At 34.3% G+C, this 18,828-nt stretch overlaps 2 protein-coding genes across 2 annotated transcripts; one reads left to right on the top strand and one right to left on the bottom strand.

Moving 5' to 3' along the window:
• Positions 1 to 178: 178 nt before the first annotated feature.
• On the bottom strand, positions 179 to 12,614 carry LOC119834882 (cilia- and flagella-associated protein 251-like). Its single transcript, XM_038359400.1, has 18 exons — positions 12,459 to 12,614; positions 12,036 to 12,182; positions 11,374 to 11,632; positions 10,827 to 10,942; positions 7,775 to 8,055; positions 7,243 to 7,394; positions 6,768 to 6,914; positions 5,755 to 5,863; positions 5,235 to 5,428; positions 4,776 to 4,927; positions 4,300 to 4,529; positions 3,272 to 3,383; positions 2,572 to 2,793; positions 2,226 to 2,317; positions 1,409 to 1,643; positions 910 to 1,132; positions 445 to 554; positions 179 to 307 (listed from the first exon to the last, which is right to left on the bottom strand). Exons 1-18 carry the CDS (start codon positions 12,612 to 12,614, stop codon positions 179 to 181), a joined length of 3,066 nt encoding a protein of 1,021 aa, XP_038215328.1.
• A 714-nt stretch (positions 12,615 to 13,328) lies between these two features.
• LOC119834985 (matrix metalloproteinase-25-like) lies at positions 13,329 to 18,312 on the top strand. Its single transcript, XM_038359564.1, has 9 exons — positions 13,329 to 13,442; positions 14,284 to 14,436; positions 15,252 to 15,364; positions 15,430 to 15,588; positions 16,044 to 16,315; positions 16,709 to 16,896; positions 17,189 to 17,333; positions 17,546 to 17,806; positions 18,022 to 18,312. Exons 1-9 carry the CDS (start codon positions 13,350 to 13,352, stop codon positions 18,171 to 18,173), a joined length of 1,536 nt encoding a protein of 511 aa, XP_038215492.1. The 5' UTR covers positions 13,329 to 13,349; the 3' UTR covers positions 18,174 to 18,312.
• Positions 18,313 to 18,828: the final 516 nt, after the last annotated feature.

Genomic DNA, 18,828 nt, shown 5'->3' with positions numbered 1-18,828 from the left:
GATTCGAACACGACCATGTCAATCCCCCTGGCTGCAAAGATGAAACCACCCTTGATCTTAGTGTATTTCCTAGTTTACAAGCTTTTCTAATTATGGATAACTGATGGTGCTGTGTAAAATATCAAGAATTAAGAGATCCTATTATTTATTTATTTATAACATAAAACAATATTAAAACTCAAGCGTCTTCAGTATCCGATGAAGCGGTAACTTGGGAAGGAATTGAATCCTTCGTGGAGAACTCCAAAATATTTTCTATGTCCTCAACCCCAATTATGTTTGTTAACAGTTCGCTCAAAGTTATTTCCTGAAATTTTAAGTAAAATGAAAAAAAATTTTTTGCCATTTATTAAATTTTAAAAAAGGTTAAAAAAATTTTTTCCTATTTATAATATTCCCATTTCAAAACGTATTTCGTGCATTATTTTTATTGTAATTTGATACCTCTGGCAAAAACGAAAACTCTTCATCATTCATAGCAGCCCGGTCATCAAACGATTGTCCATAGAGAATAGACAACAGATACCATGATAGTTCACGGGAAAAACGTTCACCTGATTGGAAATAACTTTTCTGTATTATCAAAACCACTAAAACCGTACTAATTTCAAATAATATAAGATAAAATGGCATTAAATGAGAGCGTACATATTTATGAGCCTGGCAATATAATTATATGACTTGGGCTTACACAACACACACACAACACAATTAACTTAAAAGTGACGTCAATTTAGTGAATGGGTCTGTGTGAGAATGTATGTTGTGAATAAAAAGCAGAATTAATGTCCTAAGATGGGCGTAATGTCCTATTCTATTTCACAAATCTATTCACCTCCATTGAAATAAAGGGAAAAAGATTAATTAAGTAATTCAAAATTGTACAAATCATAGGCACAGTTCACTTACCATTCTGGCTCAGCATTTTCACGAAATCCTCTTGATATATGACAAACTCATTCTCCTGGTTCGGAGTAGCGAAATACCTAAACGCGTTTCTGATTTTCTTGTAAGTATTGGGAAACGCTGGCCGGTGGTTGAGGTACAATTTGACAAACTCTTCGAAATCTATCTCCATCGAAGGAGCACGTTGATAGACTTTATATTTCGCTTCTATTAGAAGATTTTCAACCTGAATTATCAATTCTACTTAGAATCTCGCCATCTATTCTTACTAAATATGATCAAATAATAGAGCGTACTTTATATACTATTCGACATTTAGTAAATACTAGCATTCCGCATAGTGTAACTAACACGACTTTCTTTTATATATATAGATTTGGTACTAGTAAAAGATTTTTCAGATAAATATTAGTTACAAAATAGGAACTGGCATTTGGCCGAACGCGTTTAATGTTTGTGGATGCTCTTTATTCTAATGCGTGAAAATTCCAAATCATCTTACTTCATATTCCGACGGGAAGTATGCCAATGCTCTCATCAGATCAGGCAAGGAGTCAATAGGGATGTAGTCCTTAACACGTCTCATTGCTGGCGAAAATGTGCCCTGGCATAGGATCTGAATGTAGTAGAACAGGTCTCGAATCTCATGAAACAGCCAGCCAGGTCTACCGTTTTCGATGAGACAGTAGTAGGGGTCAAGATCTTCGCCGCCTTGCTTTGTTGTTAGTTCTACCGCCCTGCAAAGACATAAATAGTCATGATGACTTTTACCAATTGCTAACAAAATTAGTTGATTAAAGTAATTGTGTTTACAAAATAGAAGAAAAGAGTGGAAATTAAGGATCAGGAACAGAATTGAAATACTATCCATGTAAATTTGCCGTGAGGCAAATAAGCTGGTGGGACGCCTAGTGGTCATCGACCACCTTCCGTGGACATCTATTGTCAACATCGAGGGCTCAAGGATAAAAAAAGGATAGCTTGGAATAACGAAAGTACTCGAATGGATAAATGGATATACGACTCTGATTTCCTCACTTTTTTTTGGTTTTTTATTCATGATAGGGAAGCGCTTGACCACGATCTCGCCTGATGGTAAGCTGAGATGTGGTCTAAGATGGAGCGCGCTTCCCTAGAAGGTACCTGTTCACTCTTCTCTTGAAGACCTCCAGATTGTACTCGTCGGGGAACACTACTCATTGAAACATAATAGTAGTAGATATGTAAATGCTACTACGCCCGATATATTCTGTGGGTATAATTCCTGTAGTGCGCATACAAAAACTCCCATACCATATACAGGGTTGTTTATATTGTACCTATAATTTGCCGCCCACTGGTAAACGCATGTATCCTTGGCACCTATTGTGAAAAGCGTGCCCGAATCTTCACGGTAACACATGCCTGTAACCTTAAATAAAGAATTGGAAAAAATTATAAAACATTATAAAAAGTATATTATATCCCTAAAAATTTTTACACGCTTTTACAGGCATAATTACCCATTATTTATTAAATCGAGAAAGATATCGATAATCGAAATATTTCGTCTACTTTTTACTTACTCGTAACGACTACTACCTAAAGTCTACTAACTACATCTTCAAAAGTAATAATTACGAATTCTTCACTATGATCTAGGCAATGACTGTTCATAGTAATTACTTGTACAGGGTGTCCTAAAAGTCCTATATGTTTCCATGGATTGCCATCCAGCGGCATTTTCTGTAAGCCGATGACATTCTTCGTAGCGAAAAGTAGATATTTTTCCTCATCTTCACCGGTTTTCGTGATCAGCTGCATTTTACATACCGGGTGCTCAAAACGTGGGCCGAGTACTGTTGATAATGTCATTGTTGTTGCATAGTTTACTATCTTGTATTTATGCTGAAATAAGCAAGATAGCATGTCTAACTTCTTAATTCTTAATTTTTTGTTTAAAGATCCCCAAACAATAAAATGCATTGTATACGTTGAGTAAATAAAGATTGAAGATAACTCACACTAAATAGGTTTTGAACTAGAAATAATTTTGGTTAATGATGCAGTGATGAAAAATGAAAAATAAAATAATGTAAGAGCTATTTTATATGCGTCACATAATCTGACAATCTGATTCTATTTCTATCTCTACTATAAAAGATGGTTTATAAAACTGTTCAGAGTGTGTTGGAGCCACGTAATCTTAGAATCCATTGGGTCGAATTGAAAAATCGTTTTGTTAGATAGTACATTTATGAAAGAATTATAAAGCATCACACTAACAGGAGGAGGAGGATCAATAAAATTATTACAAAAAAAATATCCTTGTCAAGTGCAAATTAAATTACGCTAGTCAGCTAGGGTCATATTATGAATGATTCACCTCATCATTAGCCACAAGGATCATGGGTATATCCGTTCGGAAGCTTTCTGGATCTATTTCTGTCGGTGTCGGCCAAGGGATTCCAGCCAATGGGACCGCAGACTGATCAAACCTAGAGAACTAGTTAGTTAGGCTTAGGTGTTTATTATGATGTTTAAAATATTCCAGGTGCTACCCATAGAAGCAGAATAACTTCATATATCTTATACCTTTAAACGAGCAATTCTCGTATATATATATATATACATAATTGGAATCTCGGAATCGGCTCCAATGATTTTCATGAAATTAAGTACAGGGGGTATAGGGGGCGATAAATCGATCTAGCTAGGAATCTTTTTTAGATAAAGTCATATTCGTGTTTTATCGACTTATACTTAGCGACTCTTCCTGACATCTATTGGCGAATAATAATACTAATACTATTTTTTGGCGAATAATTAAAGTTCCAGCAGATGGCATTGTTAATCAACGAAGTCAATGAGTTTGCTTTGAGGTTAGACTAATTGTTTATGTTGTTTTATGTCTTCTTGATGCACGTGTTCACTTAAAAATGTCTAAACGATCTCGAAAAAAAACTATATCTACCATATAACGAGCAGTTCTAATAATACTAATACTATTTTTTCTTCCTGACATCTATTGCCGAATAATAATACTATTTTTTGGCAAATAATTAAAGTTCCAGTAGATGGCGTTGTTAAGTAAGTTGTTAATTATCCAACTTCACGAAGTTAAACCGAGCAAAGCTTGGTCATCCAGGTACTATATTAAAAATAAAACAATAATCAAAATAGTGTTTCATGACTGAAGGATAAGTTTATTCGATTCATAGAACCCATTTCTTTTACTCCATTTTAAATTTAACACAAGAAATCATCTTTAGAAATTAAAGAATTTTAAACGGATTTTAAACGCGATTTTCTCATTATATTGAGCATGGTGACTACGCTCGCTGTAAAGTGTTCGAAAGGTCGGGTTAATAATAAATAATTGTTAATAAACACAAGAAAATACTACGAAATCACCTATCTAAACTGAGAATCTCTAGGTACTCCTCAGAACTCTCCGCTATATCATACTCCACCATCATTCTATCAGCACCAAGAGACACCAGCTTATACTCTCCGTTGTCATTCTTCTGTGGCAGGAAGAAGAGTGTGGTAATGTCCTTGTAGTGAGCCCTGTGCTTGCCGATGAAATGCCACTCGAGATTCATACAGTCATATTTATAGACGCAAACCGTTCTGCCAGTATCCTGTTAGGGATGTTTAATATAGATCTTGTTCTATTTCTTATATCTCAAGGGGTTGAAGCAAATATTGAAATAATAAAACATAATTTACAAATATTTCACTCGAAGATTCTATAACTTTTAAAAAATGTAGCTATTCATGTTGATAAGTGAATAAAATTATCAATTAAAATTATACATATTTTTATTGGCAGTGGTGTCCATATATTTGAACATTTGTGGATTTTAATCAAACGGAAAAAAACATACGGAAAAGGCCATAGTCAATGAATCCGGACTGTAACTGATTTCCTTTACAGCGTGGCCCGTGTCCCTGAATGGAGTCCTCGTCAAGATATCGATTGTGACAGGGTCCAGAAATAGAAGTTCGCCAGTATCAAGACCACATGCCAAATGCAAACCTTCAATAAGTAAATGCGTCAATGTTTTGTCAATTTAGGTCATGTAGAAAAGGTATGGCAGGCAAGTGCTTGATTGCCTAAAGATATGGTATATAAAGGTGATGGGTAAAATCTAATTATTAATCCCATCTCGACTTATACTTGAAATCTGAAGAGTTTGTTTGAACGCATGTTAGGAACTACTGGATTGATTTCGAAAATACTGTAGGTTGAAAAAAGTAAATAGCATTTCCCTTAACTTACCTAAAAACTTTCTAAATAAATAATAAAATAATAAATAAATAAAAAAGTACAGATATTTAAACACCTGAAGGAGAATACTTAAGGCAGGTGACGGAAAGTATTGGAAACGTCACTTCATAATCCCCCTTTATCGAATCATCATTAGGGGGCGTGATAACTTTGAAATTATCTCGCAAATCCAGTCTTGCAAATAACGTGTGTTGTAAATAATTGTGTAGCTCCAATGAGCCGCCAGTGAAGCCGACACAAAAGAATGGCCTACAAATATATAAGTGATGTCATGAAGTAAATCTACTTTGATTGACTGAACCTTATATATGTACAAAAAAACAAAAGCTATTAACAACGGTACATTATTTTCTCTTTATTTTTGTATGTGTGATGTTACAACAAGGTTTGGAGAAATCCTCCATCCTATCCCATCCTACCAATATTTGGAATTCGGATGGATGTATGAACATGCTTGTTTGTTCACGCGAGAACCATTGAACGGATTTAAATGATACTTGGGCACTGATGTACCAGGATAATAGGATATAGAAATACATTTTTACTAAACATCTAATGTTCTATATTCAACTAACTTTTCTGGATGTACGGTCATTGTGAGAGCGTGCATTATTTTATTGTCCAATATAGTCAACAATGTTTCTGATGTAAAGTCCACGAACGCGACACCTTCGTTGTTGGTACCTGACGTAAAAAACAATACATTCTTATCTTAAATCTTGAACAGCGATAATCGTGAATTAGTGCTTATCTAACCTTGGCTTAGTAACTCTTATAGGTAGTTTTAACTTAGATACTATTTACATTTAGTTCTTAACTTATGTGAGAGTCGAGCATGCTTCGGCATGCCACACCCCTACAGAAGACTGGCGTGAAATAGTAGCATGCTACTTTGTTTCGTACGATGAGTGGGAGACGTTGGCCCGTTCCCTTTTCCTCACCCTTCCCAGTCCATTCCTTCTTTCCAATCTCCAATCATTTCCATCCCTTTCCCCTTAGAAGCGGACAGCGCATTCGCATAGGCACTGACTTTGCGAAAGTTCGTGGGCGGTGGTAATCGCTTACCATCACGCGATTCACCAGTTCAGCTGCCCGCTATGACATAAAAAAAATGCATTTCCTTAAAAAGTATTTTATTACTAAATGTGTTTTTTCGCATCACTGTTGCCTACTTAATGTACTTCTACATTATCAATACATAAACTATATAAACTAATTAATACTATAAAACTGCTTCTAAGAGAAGTGTAGTTAGATAAAAACATGTTTGAAACAGAAATAAATTGCCCATTATTAATAACACAGAAGACTGTTGTTAAATCTTTATTTATACTTTTACATATGTTAATTTTATAATAATATACCTAAAGCTGTCAAGATTTTTTTGAACACGTTAAATTTAAGTAACTTCTAGACCGATTACAACAATTCTCTCACCGTTGGATCCGTGATCCCAAAGTGCTATATTATATACCACGGGCGATGCCGACTAATATGAAATCGAAAATTTATTTTCGTTTCCATCTCAACAGAAATATATTTAAAAAAAAACAAATAAAAATGCATAGAACAGATGTCCCCAACTTACATAGAACAAAATCTCTGACCAAAAACGGTTTATTAGCCGTAGTAGCATCTGAAGGTATCGCTTTCTTCATCAGCTTTTGACGTCGCAACCCAGTTTCTGGGTCTACACCTGGGTTCACCTTTTCGAAGCAGGGACACTCCTTTTTGCCTTTTAACGAAATAAATGTGATTATTTTTATTTTTATTATTATATCTGGTATACCTTCATACAAAATGAAACTGAGAAATGTGTCTCTTGATCATATGATTAATATTAACTTACTTTTTAGTATGGAAGATTGATGAAGTTGCTTAATAGTTCTAAATATCGACATTCAAATTAAAATATTATACACTTTAATCATATCTGATATTACGTCATTGGCTATAAATAGTATTATCTAATATAAAAAGCTGAAAAACATTTGGAAAATTTTGCCAAAAACAATCGTCAATGATAAAAGTCTTTGTGTATTTTAAGAAATATGCGCACTAACATTTCGGGTCGATTATTTTGTAGCTCCTCTTGATCAGATCGAAGCTGATCCCTCTGACGGAATCTACCTGGAACCCGTGGACCCAGTACAGCAACATCATTTGCTCATCATAGAAGCGTATTTCTCCAACATCATTGCCAGTAACTATCACTCTAAAGAAACAACTTAGTATAGTAAAACAACTACCTTTTTTACCCGTAAAACCGATCGACACTGTAGGAAAGGTTCATGGGGGGGAGGGGGGGCGCATGTCGCAATGTGTTTTGCTTTTTTTATGTTTACAATACAACAGATAAAAAATTATACGATTATTATAATCTCTGATTGATCGCTTCATAAATATCATATAAATTTAGGTACATCGAATTTCTTTTACAGCGCAAAAAGTTATTATCTCTTCGTTTAATTTATACAATATATACCTTATTAAAAAGAGATTTATACACATATAAAACAGCAAAACTAACTGAATCAAAATTAAGTCGGATCGAATTGATATGGCTCATGAAAATAATGTATTAGTAATCCTTACCCATCTATATTTTTAATAACGTTAATCTTCTTAGACTCCACTTTCAATATCTTAATGAATCTCAGGCCCTCGTAATCCATATCAACCTTCTCCTGATGTCCTATAGCATACCCATATAACAGAACAGCACCTCGACTGGAGCCAACGATTACTTGGGATTTGGTAAACGTAAAGCATGTCAATTTGCCAACATCCGACGTGGTCTTCCGCGCCGGCATTCGAATTTTAAGCTCATAATCATCGGTCTCTTTTAAAAGCCCTCTTTCAATCACGAATACTTTCTGCAAATTATACGTGAAGTTAGTAATTATTATCCTTGTAGTTGAAACCGACTTTTCATTCATAATCAAACAGAAAATATTCAAGCAATTTTTGTGAGATTCTTAGCTACTTTAGACCAAGGTCGATAATTATTAATACCAAAAAAATAAACAGCTGGATGAAACGCATTAGGAATGGAGGGGAATATTATGAAAATGAAAGGAAAAATAATTTATGGGCGATCTGAGGTCAGGAAGGGGATGGGAGTGAGTTTTTAAGGGTAAAAAACGGTTTTTCTCGATTTCCGGCAAAACTAAAAGTCCTATCGAAAACGTCAACTGGCAAAGTTGTAGCGAATAAAAAGATCTAAATGTTTTATATTTACACTTTTTTTATATAACCTTAAAATTTTTGTGAAAAATAAAAAAAAAACAAGTTTTTTAACGTAAATTTGGTGTATACTCTATTGTACACTTTGAGATTGTATTTACTGAAGGCGCATTAAAATATTTGAAATATAAAAAGACTAGCTTTTAGCCGCGGTTTCGCTAGTGCTTGAAATGTGATTCCTTTCCGAGTCCTCATGAAGACGCCAAAAAAGCCCAGATAAAAAATAATTAAAAATGATGGAAAAAACAATTCAGCCGTTCATGTGAAGTTCAGTGACAGACGCATAGAAAAAATATAAATAAATCGCACATAGCTAGGTACATACATTTATTTATAACTAGCTATAAAGATAATTTTAAAACAACGCAGGTGGCAACGAAAGCATTACATTCAATGTCAACAGAGATAACGAGAATAAAACGCAGTGGGGTATGATTGTGTGATGACAGAACGATGACGAAGTGTATTTTTAATAACCGACTTCGGAAAAGGGCGGTATCAATTCGATGTGTAAGTGTATGATATTGTCAGAATTGCATAGTTTTTTTATATGTTAGTCTGTAACCACTTGCAATCACGTGTGCCGAGTGTCGAGAGTCATAAGTGTATGTATGTTTATAGGTAGATGCTTGTTTGTGCAAGCGTAATTCAAAAGCAATAAGTCGGATTGAAATCTTTTTTTTTTTGTCTTGTAATGTGTTGGGTATACTCCAACTTAGAAGTCATCAAAATCGATCGTCGCAACGGCTTCTACGACTTCTTCGCGCGCTTTCAAATGACAGAATCCACAGATTAAATAATATTTTTTTTCTTTCTTTATGGCAATAAGTTAGATTAAATAATATAATAACAGAACTTTGGAGCCGGTTTTTTTTTTAAATTGCTGCTTTGTTTGTGAATAAGTACACACACATCGGCTACACTAAAAGTATATCTCTACTAATATTATAAAGTCGAAACTTTTGTATATTTGTTACGTTTTCACGTAAATACCACAGGACCGATTTCAAAAACCCTTTCACGATTAGAAAGGTGCAATTTCACTAAGCGATATAGGCTATATATTATGTACCACGAGCGAAGCCCGCCCCGGCTTAGTTGTATATATTATCTACGGTTACAACATTGTATAAAACCAAAAATGTATAAATCTTATTCTTGTGCCGATTTATTTTATTGTTATTAAACTCAACAATTATTTTACCGATATTTGCATGGAAAAAAATTAACAAATAAAAAAAATTACGGAGCGAAATTTGAACTTGCATTGTTTCTACCTTAGTGATGCCTCACGATAACATTTTTCATATCTTTTATTTATAATAATTTCCAAGAATTTATTTAGATAATCTAGGTGTTATTGTAAATAGTATAATATACATTCTAATTGTTGTGTGGGTTTGCAAATACCAAAAATCGTAAATATATATATATTGTCACAAAATTGTTTGTTTAACCCAGTGGTGTAGCTAGGTAACCTAGGGCCCTGCGGTAAATAAAAAAATGGGGCCCACTGCTTTCAAAACTGGTAAGGTTTTTTGAAGTAAAATCATTATATATAAAAATACTTTAAAAATGCAAATAATATAGTTTCAAATATGGGTATATCTATTTGAATATATGAGTCAATTCATATATGTTTATTAATTACTATTTTCTATAGTGTTCCGTAGTTCTAGAGGTAGATCGTTGGCGTATCGCGCATATGGGTTCAGTTCGTATTTGTTTTTCAAGATTCTCAAATAAATTTTATACTCATTACAATGTAATATTTGTTTCAATTTAATCATAATATTAAAAAAAATAGTGTGATGTTAATTAACTTTTTATATTACTTAAAACACATGTCGTAGAGAATTTGAATAGAGTAAATAGAACTCAATTTAAGGTAATTGAGTTGTTCATTCAAAAATATGTCGCTTGGCTCGAGAAACATTTTCATACCCACGTGGCCGACTGACTGACTTTCACGGTCGGTCATTCGGATGATTCGAGCCAAACGAGAATCGTTTGACTGCAGTAACTTTTTCATTACAGTGTATGATTAAATTCGAGTTGCCAACTGTCATATTTATTTTGAAACTAGGAGAAATTTTCAAAAGCTGAGTTTGATTGAGATTTTCTGGTAAGGATTCGAGTGCCTCCTGAGCTTGATGGCCCCGGGTACTGCCCTGCTTAGCCCCTTAGTAGCTAGGCCACTGCTTTAACCAGTCCGTCAGTCTCTTCTTGAAAAGTTTCTGGTAGTTTAGGATACATTTCTTGCGCCACAGATTCGAAATATTAATTATTTTCTTGCAATATATAGATATACTCGCATACTTTCAATTTGAATAATATGTTAAATGACATATAGATATTTATATTTGGTAAACATAAAAATACATGTAAATTGAATAAGTACCTGCGATACACCAATCCAAATATCATATTTAGTCAGTAGCAAAAATTGTTGGCTGTTATTGGGATTAAAGCTCATGTCTATAACACCACCGCGGGGTATTTCTACTTCCAACATTGCTAAAAAAAAATGTTACCATTTTCCACAGATTTTAGGTACTTTAATGTTACTTGATTAATTATGAAAAGAAGGAATAGAAATAGAAAACTGTTATTTGTTTGAAATAAATATTTAGAAAACAAACGAAAACCACACATAAAACAGTAAAAAAAAAATCTTAAAAGATTGATAGTTTTCCGCCCGCGGCTTCATCTGCGTTATCAAAGTATAACGGTTCTGATTTTAAACCGCGTAGTTCTCGTTTCGAATAGGGTTTTCAGGATAAAAAACTATAGGACATACTTTCTTGGATCTCAAAGCATAGGTAGTTGCACCAAATTTCCTCCAAAGCGGTTATATGGTTTATCGCGTGAAGCGTGACGTTTTGTGGAGTGAAGAACAGACAAAACAGATAGACAAACTTAATATGAGTAGGAATATGTAAGGATACCATGTGGAACATCGAGACCAAACGACCAAATCCACCAATACAGCATAGCTTGATCGTGATAACCCAAAGACAAGAGAAACTTCGCATCAGTGCTCAAAGCGATTCTAGCGAGCTTGCTCGTCCCATGGGGGTTGAATATGGTTCTCTGAGGGAAGTAGTCGTTGCTGTCCCAAATTATGATGACGTCCTCGGGCCCTGAGTCGCCCGTGACGAGCCATTTGCCTTGCGCATCCGTTGCCAGGTGCGTAACAACGTGTCGCTGAAAAAATGCAAAATCCGGAAATAACAATGGGCGGCAGTGACATCAATTTATTATGAAATACTAGCGGTCCGCCCCGCCCTGCCTTCCTTCCTCGTTAAATGGGCTATCTAACACTGAAAGAATTTTTTAAATCGGACCAATAGTTCCTGAGATTAGTGCGCTCAAACAAACAAACAAACAAACTCTTCAGCTTTATAACATTAGTATAGATGTAAATGTAGAGCAACTACAGAGTTTCTTGTCAGATATTCTCTGTGAAAAATTTTTTGAACGAGTGGTAAGTATTGTAGGTAAGTATTAAGATTTGAAAGCATTTAACAAGCATTTATAGAAGTTTCAAAGAGGAAATCCAACCACCAACGTCTAAACTCGTATGTTAAATACCAACAGATTATCTTACGTGCCCTTGCAAAATCCTCATTTGATCCTTACTCCAATCGTAAACCACACCGCAATTGCCAGCTGCGTAGAATACTTCCGTTCGGTCCTTATCGTTGAGGTTGATCACACCAGCTTTGGGTTTGTATCCGTATATCCAGCGAAGATTCTAGAACGATATAAATAGACAAAAATGTTACGTATTGAGAAAAAAGGTACGCTAATGTAAACCTTAATTCGTTTGAGACTGAATTAACTTAGCTTTACTTATTTTGGAAAAACTAATTCAACTTGAACTTAGATACTTGTTTATTGTGTTGTCAATAAAACAAAAATCTTTAAAATATATGAGTTACTTTTGAGACGGTATTATTTTGTCATAAAAGATCATTTCTTTATTACTTAGACTTTGAAAAGGAACTCTGCTAAAGGGAAACAGACATACAAAAGGTGTAGGTTTGTAGTTATAGTCCCCAAACTCAGCATGCTTTCTGAATTGTGACAAAGATAGACTATAAAACTTGCGCAGGTCTCCCTCACTCATTCCAGATCTTATGTTTGGAAGGGAATGGAACTTTTCTAAGGATTTTGAGGCTTGCATTATGTTTGCGTCCTCATTGGTTATTAACTATTAGAAAAAATAATTAGTAGGTCTTGCTGCTCTTCTTGTTTGTTTTAAAATTGAATTGAAATAATTTATCAAATTGATTATTTTTTAATACTTTCACGATGTGACACTGGTGTCACCGGTAATAGAAAAAAGATTTCAATAAGGTTTTATTATCAATTCATTTCATTCTTTACAATAACGTTTTACAATGTCCATTACCATTTTTATGTATGTACCTTAAATGTAGAGCTTGTTTAAACGTAGAGCAGCTACATAGTAGGTATCGACCTATCAATAGATTTTTGTGATCTTTGCTATTCAATTGTTATTATATAATTGATAAATATATGGTATTAATGCGATTTATAAATAGTCCTGTGTCGAATTTGTTATCTAGCTAAATATATACATATTATACATGACGTAACATGAACTATGTAAGGAATCCGCATCAGTTTTAAATACTGTCTGTATGTCTAAGGAACATGAGATGCCGAGACAATAGTCTAAATGAATAAATGAACACCAAATGAAAGTTCCTGTTTATCCTAACGATGGCTAATTAAATTGACCGATAAATTATTAAAATTTGCATTTCCGCGCAATTCAAGTAAGAGTTATTACTCATATCCGTCAGGGCGTTAACACTGTTTTATTTATTTAACATTATCTACAGTCAAAGTTCAAGTTGTATTCAATATATCGTCATTCAGTTTCTTGGTCATCATGAAAACGTACGTGGTGCTGTGGTTTTTGTATAGTTCAGTGACTTGCCGCACTATATTTTGGGAAGAAAGTGCGCCATCTGTACAATCTGTGGTCAGTGTTATCTGTGGGTTATCGGTTGGCCTAATTTTTTAAAACCAACAAAAAGTTTTGTTTATGGTACATCTAACCTATTTCGTGACACATTTTTTTTCAATTAAGAATTGTTCTTTAATAAGTATTCTACCGTTATACAGGAACTAATTAACACTCCCGTTTATGAGATTATTATGTAATTAACGCATGATTAATTTATTAAAATTATATTGAACAATCACTACCTTTAGTTAAAATGCAAGCCGTTAGCAAATGATACAAACCAGTCTCAATATAATATAATTTAAACGACGTTTAGTAAAATAGGATATTGGCAACTATGTTATCTTTGAGATCGATTCTTTTTTGTGAGCTATAAACAGCTTTAGTGCTCAATTTTTAATTAACTCTGGTACCATATTACACAAACAAGGTTATTTCATAAATAACTCGATTTTTTGAGGATGAGGGAAGCGCCAAAAAAGGTGCCATGAAAATTGAATGATCTTATACAAAGTTATGAAGTAATAAAAAGAATGTATTAAAAAACATTCAGTCATAACCTCCTCATTTTTTGAGAATATATAGCATTTTCTTTTATTTACTGCTGCGATTGGTCCTGGGTTCAATTCCCGGTTAGAGTTAGAGTTAGATTAAGGTGACTTAGAAAAAACTGTTGCGGTCTGGCAGGACACAGAAGGCTGATCTACTTGTCCATAAAGAAAATCGATCAGTGAAACAGATGTTTATCATCTGCTCCACAGGGGGCATGGGTCTTCTCTTTGAATCTCCTATGTAGGTTCTAAAATAAACTATATATACAATAAACCAACACTGAAAACAAAAATTAAATCTTCAGCGCGAATTTCTGACACGTTATGGCTACCTTCCCGAAAGAGAGAAAGGCATTGACTTCACGTATACAAAACAGGCGATCAAGGAAGGAGTCCGAAAAATGCAAACTTTCGCGGGCTTACCGGCGACCGGAGAAATAGACAAAGAGACGATAAAAGTAAGCTCTTCATGTTATAACAAACATAGCGAACTTCCCCGGCTCCGCCCGTGGTACATATACTTACGGTCATAGACTGGAACCCAATGCAGTTGAACTTTTTAATTTTGAAAACATTACAAACGTTCATACAAAAACACATTTATTCCTCCCGGCTTCGCCCCGATATGAAGATTCCTGTTTTATGCCAAGGGAGCATTTAACCGGGATAATTCTATCACCCAAGTCAGCTCATACCCTGTCTGTATATCAAATTTCATCAAAATCCGTTCAGTAGTTTCAACGCGATTAATAGACAAACAAACTTTCACATTTATAATATTAGTGTGATGTTTAGATCACAATCAATAATAAGACCAACGGTATAGTAAGAAATACAATATCGTTACGTCCATACAGGAAAATATAACAAAAAATTAGAATATTCCATAATATTTCATCATTTCGTTAATTAATTAGAATAAAAGAATCTGAAATAAAAAACGTTTCTAACCTTTGGACAATGCGAACAAATATGGTAACGGGACTAAAGTATCACCACATACATAATACTATACTAGGTATAACTAATACCTAATGAAATAAATTAATTGAATGCTGTAAAAAGTCTTTAATATAAATAACTTTCATACTCTACATGTTAGAGACAAGAGTGAGCTTTTTATCATGTGTTTATAAGATTCTAAAATTCTAAGCTTAATGCAAATTTTAACTTTACGCAAAATCCATTTCTTCTTCACCTAATCGAATGGTAACATAATAACATTAACTTTCCTTTTTTAACAAATTAAGGCGAAGGTATTAAAATTTTTCAGCTATTTCGAAGGAAACGATGCGGTGTAAAAGATATCCTGCCTAACAATAAATCACATCGAAATAAACGGTACATACTCCAGCAAGGCTGGGACAAGAAGACAATTACATATAGGTAAAATAAGATTTGATACACAAATGATATTTAAAGGACAAGTTAAATAGGTTTTATGCTTTCAGCGTATTAAACGGGTCGAGTACTTTAGAGAAGTCTCGAGTAGAAGCGATAATGGAAGCGGGCCTGGCGGTGTGGGCGCCTCACGGGGGACTCACCTTCCTGCGCCACGATGCTAAACCTGACATACAGGTCTCTTTTGTTAGCAGGGACCATGGGGATGGGTGAGTTAGAAGAATTAAGAAAGACTAGATTTTTATTTTATAAGCCATAATGTTTCAATTGCTATTTTTGTGCTTAAGAAATTTATTGCTATTAAAATTAATTTCTGGAGTGATATACAGTTATGTTCGCGTTATACACCTATAGCCTTTAATTTGGATCACTGAATATTAATGATATTCAGTGATCCAAATTAATGGAAAGCAATAACTCGAAAAGCATCTTTATATACTTACGAAGTAGGTTTACCATAATATTTATTTTTAGAAGCTACCTATACATTATCCATTCGGCTACAGCATTTATACTTACTGTTTTGACTTAAAGTAAAATTTGCTAAGATTAAATTAATTCTTAAAGTTAGCGTTATAACACAAAAATCTTTCAACTAGAAACAAAATATATGAGTATGGGCTAAATAATTTCAATATACTTTCTTTAATATATTTATTTATAGATTTCCTTTCGACGGGCCAGGCCGGGTGGTGGCACACGCGTTCCCCCCGCCCCACGGGGCCATGCACTTCGACGACGACGAGTTCTGGGGGGACAATCCTGATGAAGAAGATGATGACGTCACAGACTTCTTCGCGGTCGCGGTGCACGAGATAGGCCATGCGCTAGGATTGTCGCATTCCAACGTAAAAGCGTCTGTTATGTACCCGTACTACCAGGTTCCTGTGGAGAAGCTGCATGAAGACGATATTTTGGGAATGCAGGAGCTGTACTGTTAGTGTTATATTGTGGTGTTACGTGTGATGTATGATTTTAATAATTATTAGAGTTCTTCGTTCTTGTTTAAAGTTAAAAAGAGTGGTGGCAGTGCCAGGCAAAAGTCAGCATATTATAAATAATTTTAGGATAGCATATTATAAATAATTCCCCCTCTACACGCTTTACTGGTTAATTATAGTGTATGAAACCAAATATTGGTGTGTAAAATAATAAAGATTATTCTTTTTTTTATCTTCTTTTCGATTTTCGAAAGTTTCATCTTACTTATGTAATCAATAGTCAACCTACAAATTCCGTTAGTTCACCAAGAGCAAAATCCCTGAACTCTAGTATTAAGTAAATAATTAAAATAATCAAATAATACTGAATACAAATTAACCTATCTAGCGTCAATAAACAACGAGCATTCAGCAGAAGAATCAGAAGAGACGACAGAAGCGGTGCAGTCGAGGTCTTCGTTAGTGCCTCGCTTTACAAAGGCGGATAGCGATGAGGATGACATACCGGATCTGTGCTTTACGAACTATGACACAATACAGGTTATACAGGGCAAGATTTTCGTGTTCGAAGAAGAAGTGAGTATTCGGACTGTTTGCATATGTATTGGAAATTTAAATGTTATTTCGTTTGCAATCAAGGTAAACAAAAATTTTGTTATTTGTTAAGGTCTCTTTGTTTAAGTATTTGACTATTTAACATGAAATTAAATACAAGCCTTACAACCCTACGGTCATAGAAAATAAATTTTGTTATTAAAAATTTGTAAGTCTATGTATGAACCGGGTACTAAAAACTAGATGGCGTTTTGTTAAATAACCATAAATATTTTCTGTTCATTCTTTATTAATGTATTTAATATTTTTTTAGTGGATGTGGGTGCTATCTGACAGAAAAATGATATTGGAAGGATATCCTAAACGATTCCACGACGTGTTCATTGGCCTGCCGAAGTATATTGGAGTCATCAAAACTATATACGAAAAACGGAATGGACATATCGTTATATTTTGGAGTAAGATTATAAATTTTTATTTATCTTCACTCTTTTTTTCAAACATTATTAACTATAAGGAGGTTAACCCGGTTCGTTACATAACGCGTTATGGCGCCAGTCCGGCTCATTTTCTCTCACGCATGAGATTAGATTAAATTTTTAATCTAATCCCATGCGTGAGAGAAAGCATGCTCTCTGTGGGGCATCCTAAAACACTTTATCATCGACAGGTCGCAGCTACTGGGAGTTCAGTTCCCGCTTCCGTTTAATAAAGCGCGGCAGAATAACCGAATACTTAATCCCACAACATGTAGCCGAGTTGACGTCTGTATTCATATCAGACTACAACAATAAAACCTATTTGATTGAGGACGAACGGTTCTGGCGATTTGATGAAGAACCGAGACTCATGGATAAGGGATATCCTAAAGAAATGTCTGCGTGGAGGAAGGTGCCATATCCTGTTGATGCCGCTATTGTTTGGAAAGGCGGTGAGAACTTTTTATGCATACTTTAAAAAAAAGGTTGCATTACACTTGTATCTCCACAAGTAAGCGCCAAGCGGGCGTAGTATAATAGTTTGAACTGACAACATACAAATAATATACAATAAATGGCCTAAATTATAATGAAACAATTGCTTACACTACCAGATATTATATGTACTTATATTGTAACATAATTCAGCCATTCTCACTCCTTACAGATACCTTCTTTTTCCGCGGGCCTCGGTTTTGGCGCTTCGACGATAGATTAGTTCAAGCACATGAATATTACCCGTTGCCAACTGCACAAATATGGTTTCCCTGTGACCCAACTCCAGAAATGTCGCGGTACATCACTAATGATGAACCATAGACGTCAGTCATGACTGTCATAGATAAGCTTCGATATTGTCACTCTGTGGTGCTACATGTAACCAAATAATATAAGCTATTTTTACCCCTACATGGCTTATAAATTGCTTTAATATGTTATTTATATATGATGTTTAATATAAAATTAAATCAGAACGGTATGGTTTTGTTATTTCAACAAGTCATTATTGGAAAAAGAAAAGCAGTATGCAAACAATTTTACCTAGTATAAAACAAAGTCACTTTCTCCGTCTGTCCCTATGTAACTGTTTGCTTTAATCTATAAAGCTATGCAACGGATTTTATTTTTTGAAGTGAATCTTCTTTAGAATCGTTCTAATTTCAAACCTGATGCAACGAAAAAAAAAAAGGACAGATAAGAGATACAAATACAAAAATGTGTAGAATGAAGCCGGCAAAGAATGAGACAGAAATATACATACCATTTTAGTGATTTTTTATTTCGATTCACTGAAGTTTCACTTCTATCGTGTGTGAATCGCACACACACCTTTCTTTTCTTAATTTATATTGTGATTTAAGACTAAGGTTTATTTATATGTATTAAATACATCTATTAAACTATCCCGAATTTAACACGTGCGAAGAATGACAATTATAATCAATATATTATTTTATTAAATCACCTAAGTATC

The sequence above is a fragment of the Zerene cesonia genome, chromosome 20, assembly GCF_012273895.1.
Source record: "Zerene cesonia ecotype Mississippi chromosome 20, Zerene_cesonia_1.1, whole genome shotgun sequence".
Lineage (NCBI taxonomy): Eukaryota > Metazoa > Arthropoda > Insecta > Lepidoptera > Pieridae > Zerene > Zerene cesonia.
This window is presented reverse-complemented; position numbering and strand designations above follow the sequence as displayed.

What these genes read in the sequence shown, in the direction of transcription:
- LOC119834882 (XM_038359400.1), bottom strand. Translation starts at nt 12,614, where the DNA reads ATGCAAGCCTCAAAATCCTTAGAAAAGTTCCATTCCCTTCCAAACATA. An exon ending in ACTACAAACCTACACCTTTT is followed by an intron (nt 12,183 to 12,458) that starts GTATGTCTGTTT and finishes ATATCGTTCTAG; the next exon opens with AATCTTCGCTGGATATACGG. An exon ending in GTTATTAAAAATATAGATGG is followed by an intron (nt 7,395 to 7,774) that starts GTAAGGATTACT and finishes TTGTTTCTTTAG; the next exon opens with AGTGATAGTTACTGGCAATG.
- LOC119834985 (XM_038359564.1), top strand. Translation starts at nt 13,350, where the DNA reads ATGAAAACGTACGTGGTGCTGTGGTTTTTGTATAGTTCAGTGACTTGC. An exon ending in AGCAGGGACCATGGGGATGG is followed by an intron (nt 15,589 to 16,043) that starts GTGAGTTAGAAG and finishes ATTTATTTATAG; the next exon opens with ATTTCCTTTCGACGGGCCAG. An exon ending in CGCTATTGTTTGGAAAGGCG is followed by an intron (nt 17,807 to 18,021) that starts GTGAGAACTTTT and finishes CACTCCTTACAG; the next exon opens with ATACCTTCTTTTTCCGCGGG.